The sequence below is a fragment of the Drosophila santomea genome, chromosome 3L (assembly GCF_016746245.2).
Source record: "Drosophila santomea strain STO CAGO 1482 chromosome 3L, Prin_Dsan_1.1, whole genome shotgun sequence".
NCBI lineage: Eukaryota > Metazoa > Arthropoda > Insecta > Diptera > Drosophilidae > Drosophila > Drosophila santomea.
The window spans coordinates 5,585,290-5,598,466 of record NC_053018.2 but is presented as its reverse complement, the minus strand read 5'-3'; the positions used below and the strand labels follow the sequence as shown (position 1 = coordinate 5,598,466).

The following is a 13,177-nucleotide window of genomic DNA, read 5'->3' as shown; positions in this document are numbered from 1 at the left end:
ACAACTAAAGGCATGTTCCAGCTTTCATTTTCGCTTATTTAGATACATTTCACAAATCATTAGAGCCTGTGGCGGAAGCAAAATTATAAAACGCTGTTGGGATTTTCACATAATAAACGCAAAGAGGAAGTATTTATGCATCATAAAACGTTTAAGAATAGAAGAAACAATTATAGTATTTAACATACTAGAAATGATAAATGGGATAAATATGGTATGCGTGTTTTCTGACTCATTTGGATGCTATTATATTAATAGCACCTATTTGGCTTTATAAATTATTTCATGTTTACAGTTTTTATTTCTTAAATATATTTAATTAATACTTTTTCGAAACTGAATTTGCAACTGGGAACTATTGCAATGCTCGCGCAATCTTAATGACTTATCTTCACTGCTGTAAATGAGTTAAAACCAAAGCGCAGAAGGCCAAGACGTTGGCTGACAATTTTTACTGAGACTTGTTGAACTGTCGGCGGTAATTGTTTGCCTTTTGGGTCTTGTTTGTGCGTCTGTGGTGTGACAAAGCCAACTTAAGTAGTTGGCCGCCAGCTTATCGGCCAGTTGTCCGCTGGTTGTCCGCTGGCGGGCGAAACTGTGAGTCGTTTGAAAGACATTATTCCTGGTCCTGGTCCGCCTTTGTCCGGCGATTAGTGGCCTTCGGCGCCAGGTGAGCTAATCGCCGGCTGAGCTGTGCGGCGTAGAAAGCTGGAAAAGCTAAGAAAGCTGACTGGATCGGATTGGTGGGGAGATGGTGGTGGTCCTGGTGTCTTGGCCAAAAGTCGCCTAATTAGCCAGCACTTTGTCGTGGGCCACTTAATTAGCGGAGTGCAGAGGACAGAGCTGCTAGTGCAGAGCTCCGCGCACATACAAATTGTTGGCAGGGACAATTGCATTCCAGTTGCGCAACAGAAATGGACGCCAATTAAAGTTGGCGGCAGACTGGGAATTCGAGTTGGTGGCGGCGGCATCGTCATCCAAAAGTTTGGCGAGCATATTTAAACTTTTTGCGCCAACATTCATTCGTTGTTGGATTTTATGTGTATGATTTTAATTCCATTAAAAATTGCGACCGGCATGCGAATTGTACAAAAGAGTTGGAGGAGAGTGTCACATTTAAAATATTTTTATTGCTAATACTTTTTTTTCGCTTTTGTTGCTTTTTATTTTGGCATTACTGTTTTTTGGTGCTCGACGCTAATTAAATGTGTAAATTGTTGGAGTTTTTAATTAAATGCGACAAATGTCTACAAAAATTAAGGGAAGCAGGCAAGGACAACGCAACAAAAGGATTGCCCAGCGCCCATTGTCCTGGGCACTCACTACCCATTGGTGCATTTCATTTGTCTGGGTGTTTTGGCTTGGCATTATTTTTGGCTTACTTGGCTTACAGCAAAAGCTCGTCAACTTTGTCTAGTTCACTGCAAAAAAGGCGGCAAATCAAATCAGCGAAATGCGTATGCAAAGCGGGGCAAACGAAAATGGCAGACAATTTGGCAAACTTTTACTTCGGATGGGGGCTTTGCGTGCATTTAATGTAAATAAGATAGTAATTATTGTAAAGTAGTCGCAAGTAGTTAGACAAGGCACATTCGAGGCGCGTGAACTGTGATCAATCTGGCAGGCACAACACTTAACTATTCCTCCTTGTTCTCGGCAGCCGGTACCTCCCAGTAGTGCTCGTCCTGGTGGTGTTCGTCCTTCTTCAGATTGCGGAAGTTGCTGTACTTCAAAACGGCACCTATATTTCAGGGTTTAGAGCTAGTTTTAAATTTACAGGACAAGTTTAGTTAAAATACCTGTCAAAATGCCACCGCCAATGGCAATGAGCAGTGTGACAGCAATGCCAAACAATTGGTAGCCCGCCTGCGAAGTGGCATTCCGGCCAAGACCCTGCGGAACATGGAGAACGGAAAACGGGAAACGAGTCCAAAAGGTATTAACACCCATCGGTGCACAGATGCCGGACAGCGATACTCACGCCCATGATTTTGGTCTCGGTTCCGTTGCTGCCCACCATGGCCGGGAAAATGTCCTGCAGCTCGGATTGGTACTCGCCCACGGTGACCATCGAGGCGTAAATGGCCGACGCAATGGCAGAAATCAGGGCCGGCATTCCGTGCAGGTTGTGCACGCCACAGGTGTCGTGCAGCCTCAGATTGGCCGTCATCCAGGGCTAGAAACCAGAACAATGGATTAACAAACATATTGCTTAAAACCAAAAAGAAGGGAATAAATTCGAAATAAATTGGTTCCCTATCTAACCATTTTTCTTTGATATTAATAAATTATACTAATTAAAAGAAAGCCTATAGAAAGCTACACCAAAATTGTTGGTAGTTACTTTCTAGCTTTATTATCAACATTAAACTATTTAGGATAGTCTATTTAAAGGTTTTATTTTGTTTTAAATCCTCTTCAACTTTTAACTTCACCTTTTCTACACACTTCAAGATAGAAAGCAATTAAATTTCCTTCAACTGTCAACAGTTTCGATAACATGTTGTATTTTCTTAAGTTGAAATAATTAATGGCCAGTGTCTGAATTAAATTGTAAATGGTAAATTGTAAATTGTGATACAAGTGAAACATGGCAGGCAGTCAGTGTGTCACTTGAAAACTGCAAATTTATTAACTGCTCCACGGAATTCGGTGCAGCTGCGTGGTCATAATGCAAATGGAAGTCCGCCGGAATCCGGGATGAAGTCCGTAGGAATCCGGCTACGGCTACTGCTCCGGCTACGGCTACGGCTGTGGCTGACCGGCAGGCAACAAACTTTACTCATTAGCGTCGCATTTTTCCTAGGCGCACTAATTAAAGCGAAGCCACCGCTAGCTAGTTTTGGTTCCAGGTACGCGATTTGAATGGGCTGTATGCTGGTGCATGGCAGCCTATTTGGGTTTTCCCTTTTAAATTTTTTTTTTTTTTTTTATATTTTCTGTGTGGTGTGAGTGTGCTGTGTTCAGTTTTAGCGCTGCGAACTTACTGTTAAATAGCGATAGCCGAGCACCGAGACCGTGCCGGCGATAATGCCAATTAAGACAGCTCCGTGGGCTCCTAGCAGCAAGTTGCACACTGTGCCCACGGCAACTCCGCCGGCGAGGGTCGAGTTCTGCACGTGCACCATGTCCAATTTATTCTCGTGGCTGACAAGCGCGGATACAACGAAGGTGGTCACTGCAAAATACCAATGGGGTTACGGGTTACGGGTGAGGGGTTACGGGTGAGGGGTTACAAGTTCGGAGGATGGCCCAAAAACAGTTGAATGTGGCTAACACAAAATACAAAAAAATAGCACGGAGGGAGGCTGTGGCTCGCATTTATGGTTTGCAGGCAGATTGAATGCAGCGCACGGACTTCGAATGGCCCGGCTTAATTACATGATTTTAATGCATTTTTTAATGAGTCTCTGGCTAGTTCATTAGAGGGCAATGAATTGCTGAAAGTTGCCTTTTATGGTGCGTAATGAATAGAGTGGGGTTGAAGTACCTCTGGCAGAAAACTTATTAGTTGCAAAATATAAATATTAAAGAAGAATATTTTGCTTGAACAAAAACCCTATGAAACACTATCAAATAAGATACAGCTCTTTGAGCGCTCTTTAATTTATTTGCTTTTGCTTCATTCATATACACGCAACTGTCAATCAATCGCAAACGAGACATAAAACGGAAAAATCACGTATACGACCTGTTGAATAGGTAAACATCCATTGCTATTTACTCACTTGCAGTCTCTCTACTACGCAAACGGGGTTGCAGGAGAAAATCCTTTGCATTCGTAAACCCTCCTGTTTAGTTTCTCTAAGACCAACAATCAGCTCTCGCTAATCACTGGAGCAGCAGGAATGACACAGCCAACCCAACTCAACCCAACAACAACTAGAATGAAACCACACTTTGGTAATAAACACAAAACTAATAAAAATGTAAACACGACAGTGGAAAGATCCCATTGGATTTCCCTGGTTTTCCCCCTACTCTATCGCCTTTTGTCGCTTTTCCGCTGGCCACAGGACACAGCACAACAAGGACGCTTCAGTTTATGGCCGTCAGCCAGCATAAATCTCGACTGAATAACACTAAATACTTAAAAATCTCCATTTTATGGCGCAGCATATGTTGCAGCCATAATAATTTGCATAAATTAGTTTGGGGCCTGGCGTCGGTTGGCCACTGCAAATAAGTAAGGCAAATCTCAGCCGACGGGCGAGTCGGGATGTTGGAAGGGGCATTTAACCGCAACAATTTCAAAACAGCTTTTGACGTTGTCCGGGCGACGCTCAACAACGAGAAACAGCAAATTCTGGCTTAAAAATCAATTAAACAGCTTTTTTACAGCCGCTTCTCATAGTCACGGTCCTGGTCGTCCTGTTTTTCCTGTTTGTCCTGTTTGTCCTGCTCGAGCTCTAAACCAAAGCCAGGCCAACGGCAACCGAGATTCAGGACATCAGCTGGCGTTGCTTTTGTTTTTGCCCTGCTTTTCTCCAGACCGAACATTAAACAATTTAAATTAACGCCAATGGTGTCACTTGCGACTGTAAAATGTGTTTTGTGCTTAGCGTTCTTGGCCAATGCGGGCAGATTCTCCCTCCTCCTGCGTCCCTGGAAAAGCCCACCCTATTGACCAGGTTCAAACTCAAAGCACACGGCAGGAAATTAAAGTGGTCCGCATTCAAGACTTTTGAAATTACTCGTGTTTGTGCTGGTACATAATTGTTATACTTTAAGATATCGAACGAGCAACTAGATAAAGTATTCCTTATTTATTAATACTTTCGTTGTCAAATACCTCTGTTATTTAATTTTTCTCTGTGCTTTCCTATGCGAAGGTCCAGACGGCGCTCCGGCTCATTTTGTGCCTGGTGTGAAAACAACAACTGGGGCGTATTTTTGCTGTTGGCGCCACATTCGGACACCAAATGGCGTCGTCTGACCCCCAAAACCCCCTTCGATCCTGCTCCCACTGCTGCTCCGCCCAAAACCAATCCTGCTGGCCAGACCATGCATGTCCAGTCCACCCGCATAGCCGACCAAAGGACTACGACCGACTGCCACACCCACCAGACCGCCTCTAATTTCAGCATTGAACTGAGCCCCAGCTTTAGTTTAATTAAGGCAACAGCTAGTGAGCCAAGCAACCGGCTTGTCCACCGAATGGACAAGGACACGCTGGGCAGGACATGCGGGAATGGGAGTGGGAGCGGGGTCTAGGCCACTGCAACGGACGGAGCCGCACGTCGACTCAACTAATCGCACATCCTTCCGCATAAAATGCCCGCCCAGAATCCCACTTTTTCTCTCTCTCTCCCACCGAAAGGATACTCTACGAGGTCTATTTATGGGCTGGGCTAGCTCATTCTGCTGCTCAGATGGGAATGCATTGATTAAGTTTCCTCTGGTCGGATATGAATTGCAACTAAATTTGAATATGCACTTTATTGAGACGAGAATTTTTAACGCAAATTAAGATGTACTCCCGAAGAGCACTTTCACGCAGAGCAAAGAAATCAAAATGAAATGCTAACAAGTGATACTCTTGAAAATATGCAACATGATGCATTTATACTTTAAGTGCTTGAATTCCATTTGGCCAACTTAAAATTCGAAAAAACAGAGAAGTGTTTTTTAATGAATCTTGACAGAAGTATATTTAACCTGGATGTTCTGTTTATAATGGTTTACATGAAATGAACTAAAGAAATAATTCATTTTAATAAAAGAATATGAAAAGCTTTACTCGGAAAGCAAATTAAGGGAATTTGGCATTAATTGCGAAATAAATAAAGCCACCTTGACAGTAATGAAATTAAATGGAATATTTCAGCACAATGCTTGAAAAAAAATTAAATTGCTGTCCAAAACATTTGAATTCAAGATGGGAATAAAAAATAATTTTGTTTAAAGCATTTTGCAGGGTATCTGTATCTTTGGCTACACATCGTGCAACTTCTGCTGACTCGTATGCCCAGTTTAGGTGTTACCTCCACCGCTGTAACGTGAGGGCTTTAATGCCATGGCCAGGAGAACCGGAGCTGAATCCGGGCGAGACTACGGCCACAGTTAGCCAAGTGTCGCCCATTCCTAGTTGGCTTATCTCAGCTGCTGGCCGTACTATTATTACGGCTCTTGTTGTTGCCGCCGGGCGTCCTTTGTATACATTTAATTTGTGTTTTGTTATTTACATTAACCGAGCGAGTCAACCCAAGGGCTGATGCTTTTAGCACATTTTCTATATGCGCCTGAACTGGGCTGGACCTGTACTGAACTGGACTGGACCAGGACCAGGAGCTGGACAGACTGGATCTGAATGGGATTTGCCGTCGACTACTGGACCCACCCATCAGACTAAGCAAATGCCGGACAGGCTGGTTCGTTTTTATGTGCGCTACGTGCTCAAAATAAATTTTCAAATGTGTTAACGAAACTATTTGACATTTAATTAGTTTGTGAGGCGCATGCACAAGGACCTACAAGACTACAGGGTTGCCTGGGATCCTTTTTCAATTTCATTGGGTGCTCTGTGCTAATAGGCTCGCCAACATTATAATTAACAAGGCCTGAGCAGACCCAGCAAAGCGTGAAGATATGTATGTGCGAGTGGGCGAAGATGGCCGGAAGATGTATGTCCGGAGTTGGGAGATGGACTGTGCTGAACAGGCGAAAGGAATGTCCTCCAGCTGCCCTCCACTTGAGGCAGCTAATTGCCGGGGCACGTGACTCACCTGTTGCCGCGGCTAATGACAGGAACGTGTTCAAAATGGCCCGCTCTCCGCCGGCTCCCTCGGCCAAAACGGAGTTAAAGCTGGGCCAGTACACCCACAGGAAGGTGGTGCCGATCATGGCAAAGATGTCCGACGTATAGCTGGCGCCCTCTAGCTTTCCCGTTTCGTTCTGGTCGCTCGAGGGTCGCAACATCAGAGCCACAGCCAGTCCAAAGTAGGCTCCAAAGGCGTGGACAGTGATAGAGCCGCCGCAGTCGCAGATCTATCAGAAAAAATGGAATTTTATAATAAAATATAATATTTATTTTATATTTTTTACAAAGCAAATATTGGGGGAATTTTAGCTACGTAGTTTAATACTTACACTAAACACATGAAGAGAAAGGTACTCATTGGCGGCGAAAAGAGCCACCTCAAAGATGGACATGCACAGGAGTTGGATGGGCGTGGTCCTGCCGAGCAGGGCGCCCATGCTAATCAGGGGCACGGCGGCGGCAATATCCGCATCAATGATGCTCTCCAGGGAGAGGCTGTGGACGCAAAATGGAGGAGGAATACGATAAACAGGAAGTGCTACAGGGGACGCATAAAAAATGGCGACAGCTTTACAAAGAAATTGAATACATTATAATGCATTACAAAACAGTTTATATATTTACACGGAAAAATTTCAGAGGAATTATAGATTTCCGGGAACGTTTGAAGAGATGTTGAGAAATATAATCCTAATCCTGTAATAAAATGCACTGACAGCTCTAAAAGGCAGATTGTAGACTCAAAACTAAAAGTATTTATATATTAAAAAAATGCTTCATTCCATAAACATATTTTTTTTTTATTCATTTAAGTATTATATTTATTTTCCTACAATGTTTAATGCCATTTTTCCAGTACATTTGACTGTCAGCTTCTTGTGCTTTTGTTTGCTGTTTGAGTTGGGATTGCTGCCCATTTCACTTAGCATAAGTAGAAGATTCCACCCAAAGACCCCGCCTCCTCAGGTTGACTTCTTCATTTAAAGTAATTGCCTGAATTCATTTTAAGCTTGGGGGTATTTCTCTTCATTTTACATCGCAAACTTATTTGCTCTTTGGCCTGTCAGCTTGACTTTGGACCCGAAGTCGGGCAATTAATAAATGAAAGTTGGCCAAGCAACTCACCTGATCTTACCGCCCTCCATGTGGAGGAATCCCTTCATGAGCACAGCCCATTGCACCACTAGAGCAGCCATGAACAGTGTGAATCCGGTGGCACTGTAGCCGTACTTGCGCAGGAAGGTCATTAGGAAGCCGAAGCCAATGAAGATCATCACCTGGATGTCCTGGAACTCTGCGGGGGAAACGGGAGCAGCTGTTAGTAGTCGGCCAAGTGGTTTCAGGATGACCATTGTCTGGGCCAGCTGGGATGCCAATTAATAGAGTCAAGTCGTTTCAATTAACCGCCCAATTGTCTGCTGCCAAAAGTCAATTGCATTGAGATTGATGTCACCAGGGTACCAAGACGCAATGCTGGATACGCCCCGCCCACAGCCACCCACTATTACAGCAGCACCCCCTTAACCAACACCACCGCACAAATATCCCCTGTGTGCGTATGTGTGTGCCCGCGCGGGTGCAATTAGTGTGAAATACGGTTTAATTTATTTATTATGAATTGCAACAAGTTGTTTACAGACGCATTTGCATAAATTGAAATTAATGACTTTAATTATTCATCTGTGCGCGTGTGTGTGTGTCAGTGTGTGTGGGTGTGTGTGTCCATTGTTCGTTTCGGTTCTGTTCGAAACGTTTCGGTTCGGTTTGGCACAATGTACCCTGTTCTATGGCAGAAGTAATTAATGGAATTGGTGCCACGGGACCCAAAAGACTGCGGAGACTGTGCGAAAAAGAACTTCATTTATTTATGACCCGCCAACACTTGGCAAACAATGCCAGGACTCCTCGTCCTCCCAACATCTTCTCGTTCCATCGCAATGGCATGGACTAGGACATACATTTATATTTCGGTTAGCATGGGTAATAGCTTTATGTGGGATTTGATTTAGAGCTTCGACTTGGGGTGCTCTTAATTGTTTCTGTTCATTACCCATCGAACATCCCTTTATTGTGTTTTTACCATTTAAGATAGTTTTATTTCAGTGAATATCTTTTGCACAATCCCCGTCACAATTCCAGATAAACTGATTCCCTCTCGCATTAGCGATCTATTTTCGAAACTTGTCTACTTTACTATTAATTAGAGATCAAAAGTTTTTGTTTACAGATTAATAAATTGTCAATTGATCATCGTTTGATACATTTCGTATGCGTCATTGCCATGGGATTGCACGGTATTAAAAATATAGCATGTCACACATTGAAGCTGTTGCCAAGTCCCCTTTGTCTATTGGATTTCATTAGCCCTACGTAGCTAATTAATCGAGAGAAAAAATAGTTTACGAGTCCAAAAATAAAATGCGTGACATTTCCGACTAATTTTAAGCGAATCTCAAAATAGCCATTTTATATATATTTTTTATAGAGTTGTAATATATATGGCGAATCACGAGTGCGCCACGAGCGTTTACTGAAGTGACTTTTATTGCACTCAACTTTAAACAAATAAAGCTACAATAATATAGCAATACTATAAATTTATACAAATACCAGCTGTGATATTTTTGCACGATTGCTTTTGTTTCGGAGGGGTGAACGTAAATATATAACAAGTTTCCGCACACAAGAGGTGCACTTTTTAGGGGTCCCGTGTAAATTAATTCCACAGCATGCAGAAAACTATTTTATTTGATTTGTCAGTGCGAAATGTTTGCGCTGTTGCCATGCATATTTATTTTTAGTGACTTTTATTAGACAAAGCGGACTAATTAACCAACAAAAATATAATAATAATTTGATTATCAAGAGCTTTGTATAAATAATGTCTACAAATGTTTTCGCCAGTTTTTGATTAATGTGGAAAGTAATTTCACGAGCTTTGATAAGTTGGGCGTGTCTGAAAAACACATTGCTTTGCTTAATGATGAACTTAGTAGTTCCTATAAGCCTTTAATTTTATAGCATTAAATGTGAAATAAACCAAAACGAAGACAGGACTTTTAAGTCACCAATAAATTATTTCTTGTGTTAAAGAATACCTAGCAAATATTCATTTTAAGTCACTAACTTATATTAATAAAAATAAAATATTAAATCATGCTCTATTTGGCCATGCCATTTATGGTTTATTTTAGAGGCTTATAAACGGAAGTCCTTGTTCCCAAGAAAAGCAAAAGGATGGGGGCAAAATCCCAGCTACTCACGCGGATATTTGGAAACGTGTTCGTTTGCTGATCCAGCGTCTTCGGCGTCGATTGCCAGGGGCAGCACCGTCTTTTCGTAACGCACGAACAGCCAGAATAGAACCAGGAAGATTATTTGCACAATCATCAGGACGACGTAGCCCGACACTTTGGCAGCCGGCGTATGCATGGTGGCAGGATGAAGGTGGCGAAGCTCGAGCAAAAAATACGAAAAAAAACTAGACGGAACGGCTCCTGATTGGAGTTCGAGTAAAAAGCGGAGACGGAGACGAAGTCAGAGTCGGAGTTTTTGCTTTTCAGATCCCGGCCACAGACGATGCAGCACGTGTATGGGAACAGGAGGTATTTTGCCCCTTTTGCGATGTGCAAATATTTGTGCGCTTTTCCGCTCTATCTCCCAGACATGGGGATGCACACTGGCCAACTGTTTAGATATATATGCTATATATATATCCGTTCACATTCACGATCTGCTGCGGCTGAGCACTGGGCGCGCACTGATGCCCGGAGCGATGAGCGCGGCGTGTAAGTAGCTGCGACTCGCGTCTGCGGTCAACGGGGCGTATGTGCGATATCCACAGCGATTTGCTCGCATGATATAACTATTTGATTTAATTTGCAGTCGCCGCTGCTTCAGCTCTTGCTGAATTATTTACAGCGCCCCTCTGGAGACCAAGTCGTCGTGGTTCCATTATATTTAAATTGTTTTTGTTTTTGTTTTTGTTTCAGTTGCAGTGCAATTTCAATTCCAAATCGTTTTACAAGCCAGTCCAGACCGCTTTTGCGGTCTCCCCACCCAAAAGTCTGGCTTCAGTTCGGTTGTTTTGTTTGTTTCGTTGGTCAATTGATTGGTAATTCGTTACAAATTTATCCTTAGACTGCACTTCACAGTTGTTGCAGCCGGACGATTTGCATAAACGTCATTGAATGGCTTGGAAGGTGAAAGTGGCTAAAACTTTAACGAATTCTCCCATTTAAAGTGTTCTTATTGACTCTGGGCGAATCGCTTTAGCCACTTAGAGTGGTTTTCCCGTTGACCGATAAGCCGCAATCTCAGTGCTGGTGGTCAAGTGGCAATTGTCGTAAGTGTGAGCATGTGTCAACAAAACCGATTCGGTTTGGGAACTGTCTATATACCAATTAATCCCACATGTCCAGCAGTTTGCCTGAGAGTAATTAATATGATGACAGTCGAAATGATCGGCCGTTAAATAAAACACGGCTCAAGTGGAGCAGCTGACTCTATAGCAGATCGCCGCTCATTGATGAGCCCCTTGATTCGGCATTTTTCGGTTTGTTCAAGCAATTTCAACTGATTAACAGTCTTTTTTAGTGGTTTAGTGCGAACTTTATTGGCTTATAAAAGCGTACCAGGTCGCACACCAGTGCCAAAAGGTTCCAGTTCAGTATGTTTGAAATGGCTTCAGATCAGATGGTAAAAACTAAACTCCAAAATTAGTTTTAAACTTAGTTTTTGTAAAGCAAACGATCACTTGGCCCAAAAAGAAACATTTTATGTGCGATAAGATGCGGACAACTGATGATGATGATGCTTAACCAACGCCAAAGAACATTCGCCTGCAGTCAAAATAAAATTACTAAATTTTCTGTTATTCTAGTTGAAGTTGGGAGTCTAGAATGTATACCTCTAATTGCTTAAGCAAATATCCATATCAAATTAAACTGAACTCATAAAAGCGGCTAGTGGGGGCCGAAACTCAGAGAGGCCACTGGGGCGTATGATTGATATTTATTTTTTCAACAAACACAAGCGCACCTGTGTGAAAATTGAAATTCTCATGGCGCTGGCAACATTAAAAAAGGTAAGTCGGAGGCAGAGCCCACCTAAGAAAATGTGTGAAGTTTGCGCAAAAACCACAAATGTTGCCAGGCACGCGCTCGGATCTTGAAAATCCACACACACACATACACAAAGAAAGAAAGCAGCAGCAGCAGAGTGAAAGCAAAGAACCGAAAGAAAGGCAACCGAAAGAAAGGAAAAGCATCCAGGGGGGTCGAAAGGATGGGTCGCACATCAGAGCGATTTCGTGCTGCCTACTTGTAAAGGGAAAATTTGCATCCGCAATCACTTTAAATGTTTCCGTTTGAATACGCAAATAAATCGAAAAGGATTTCCAATGAATGCTTATGAGTGTCCTGGCAGCAAACCCTTGTTAAGGTTGTTGTTTACAACAAGTGTACATGTCTAAATCCCAGAAAAACGAAGCTCCAGAGCGGCAGAAAAATACCATAAAAGTGCGAAGCGGCTGCCAAACTGTCAGGATTGCGTCCGAGCTCCGGCCACAAGTGCTACTCCATCCGTTTGGTTTGCGGCCAGTCTGGGTCATGCGGAAGAACGCATTTGGGCCAGAGTGCCGGCTGAGCCATAAATAAATATGAGCCACTGTTGTCAGACAACAAGAGCCCAACCACGTTGACGATATGTTGATAAACTTTAACACCCCACAAACACTCGCATAAACCCGGTCAAGTGCCCAGTGTTGGTGCAACTGCCGGGATTCCTGTTCGTCCAAGGACCTCCGGCTACTGTTCCTGCTCCAGCTGACCCACAACAATTGTGCAGGAGTGCCGCTCACTGGGCACATGCACCGTGTTTGCATTCCCATTCGGGACGAAAGTCCTTTCGGAACATGGCCACTATGCAGGACTATTTTGTGTGGCTTTCCTGCGAAAGCGCAAGTATCTAGTGAGGAATCCTTGCTGGCTGTCAAGCACTAAGAAAAAATTGAGAGAAAAATATTTTCGAGTATGATATTGTTGCAAAAAAGATTTTCTAAGTTCCAATGTCTTATAATAATTTCATAAATATATATTAATTTAAATGTAAACTTAATAAATACCAAGTTAGACGTCTTAATCTTAATTCAGAACTTCCAAGGAGTTTTCAGGACCGGAATTCATACATTTTCGCATGTGTTAAACAACTCAAAGTTATTTTCCAAGTGCAGCATTTCAGAGTCGCTCCAGTTGCACAATTTTTGGCTGCCGTTGCACTCGTATCCGAAAGAGGGGATCGACTTGGAATGGGATGGTTGGATGTGGGGATGGTTGGACAGGCTCCTCGGTTGCGGGTGGTTGCGCCTAAGCGATTTCGCTTTTTGTCTGTTTTGTGTCAATTTTGGAATCCGCTTTG

The 13,177-nt window shown here is 43.0% G+C and overlaps 1 protein-coding gene across 2 annotated transcripts; it reads right to left on the bottom strand.

Moving 5' to 3' along the window:
* Positions 1-321: 321 nt before the first annotated feature.
* On the bottom strand, positions 322-10,536 carry LOC120448750 (ammonium transporter Rh type B). 2 transcript variants are annotated; one of them, XM_039630933.2, is made up of 9 exons: positions 10,024-10,536; positions 7,886-8,054; positions 7,090-7,255; positions 6,726-6,987; positions 2,988-3,178; positions 1,982-2,176; positions 1,800-1,893; positions 1,639-1,741; positions 322-1,003 (listed from the first exon to the last, which is right to left on the bottom strand). In XM_039630933.2, the coding sequence occupies exons 1-9, from the start codon at positions 10,190-10,192 to the stop codon at positions 847-849; spliced, it is 1,506 nt and encodes a 501-aa protein (XP_039486867.1). In that variant the 5' UTR covers positions 10,193-10,536; the 3' UTR covers positions 322-846. The 2 variants fall into 2 exon arrangements, with proteins under 2 accessions (XP_039486867.1, XP_039486865.1); XM_039630931.2 differs by lacking the exon at positions 322-1,003 and adding an exon at positions 1,111-1,421 and having other exon boundaries at positions 10,024-10,535.
* Between the last annotated feature and the right edge of the window lie 2,641 nt (positions 10,537-13,177).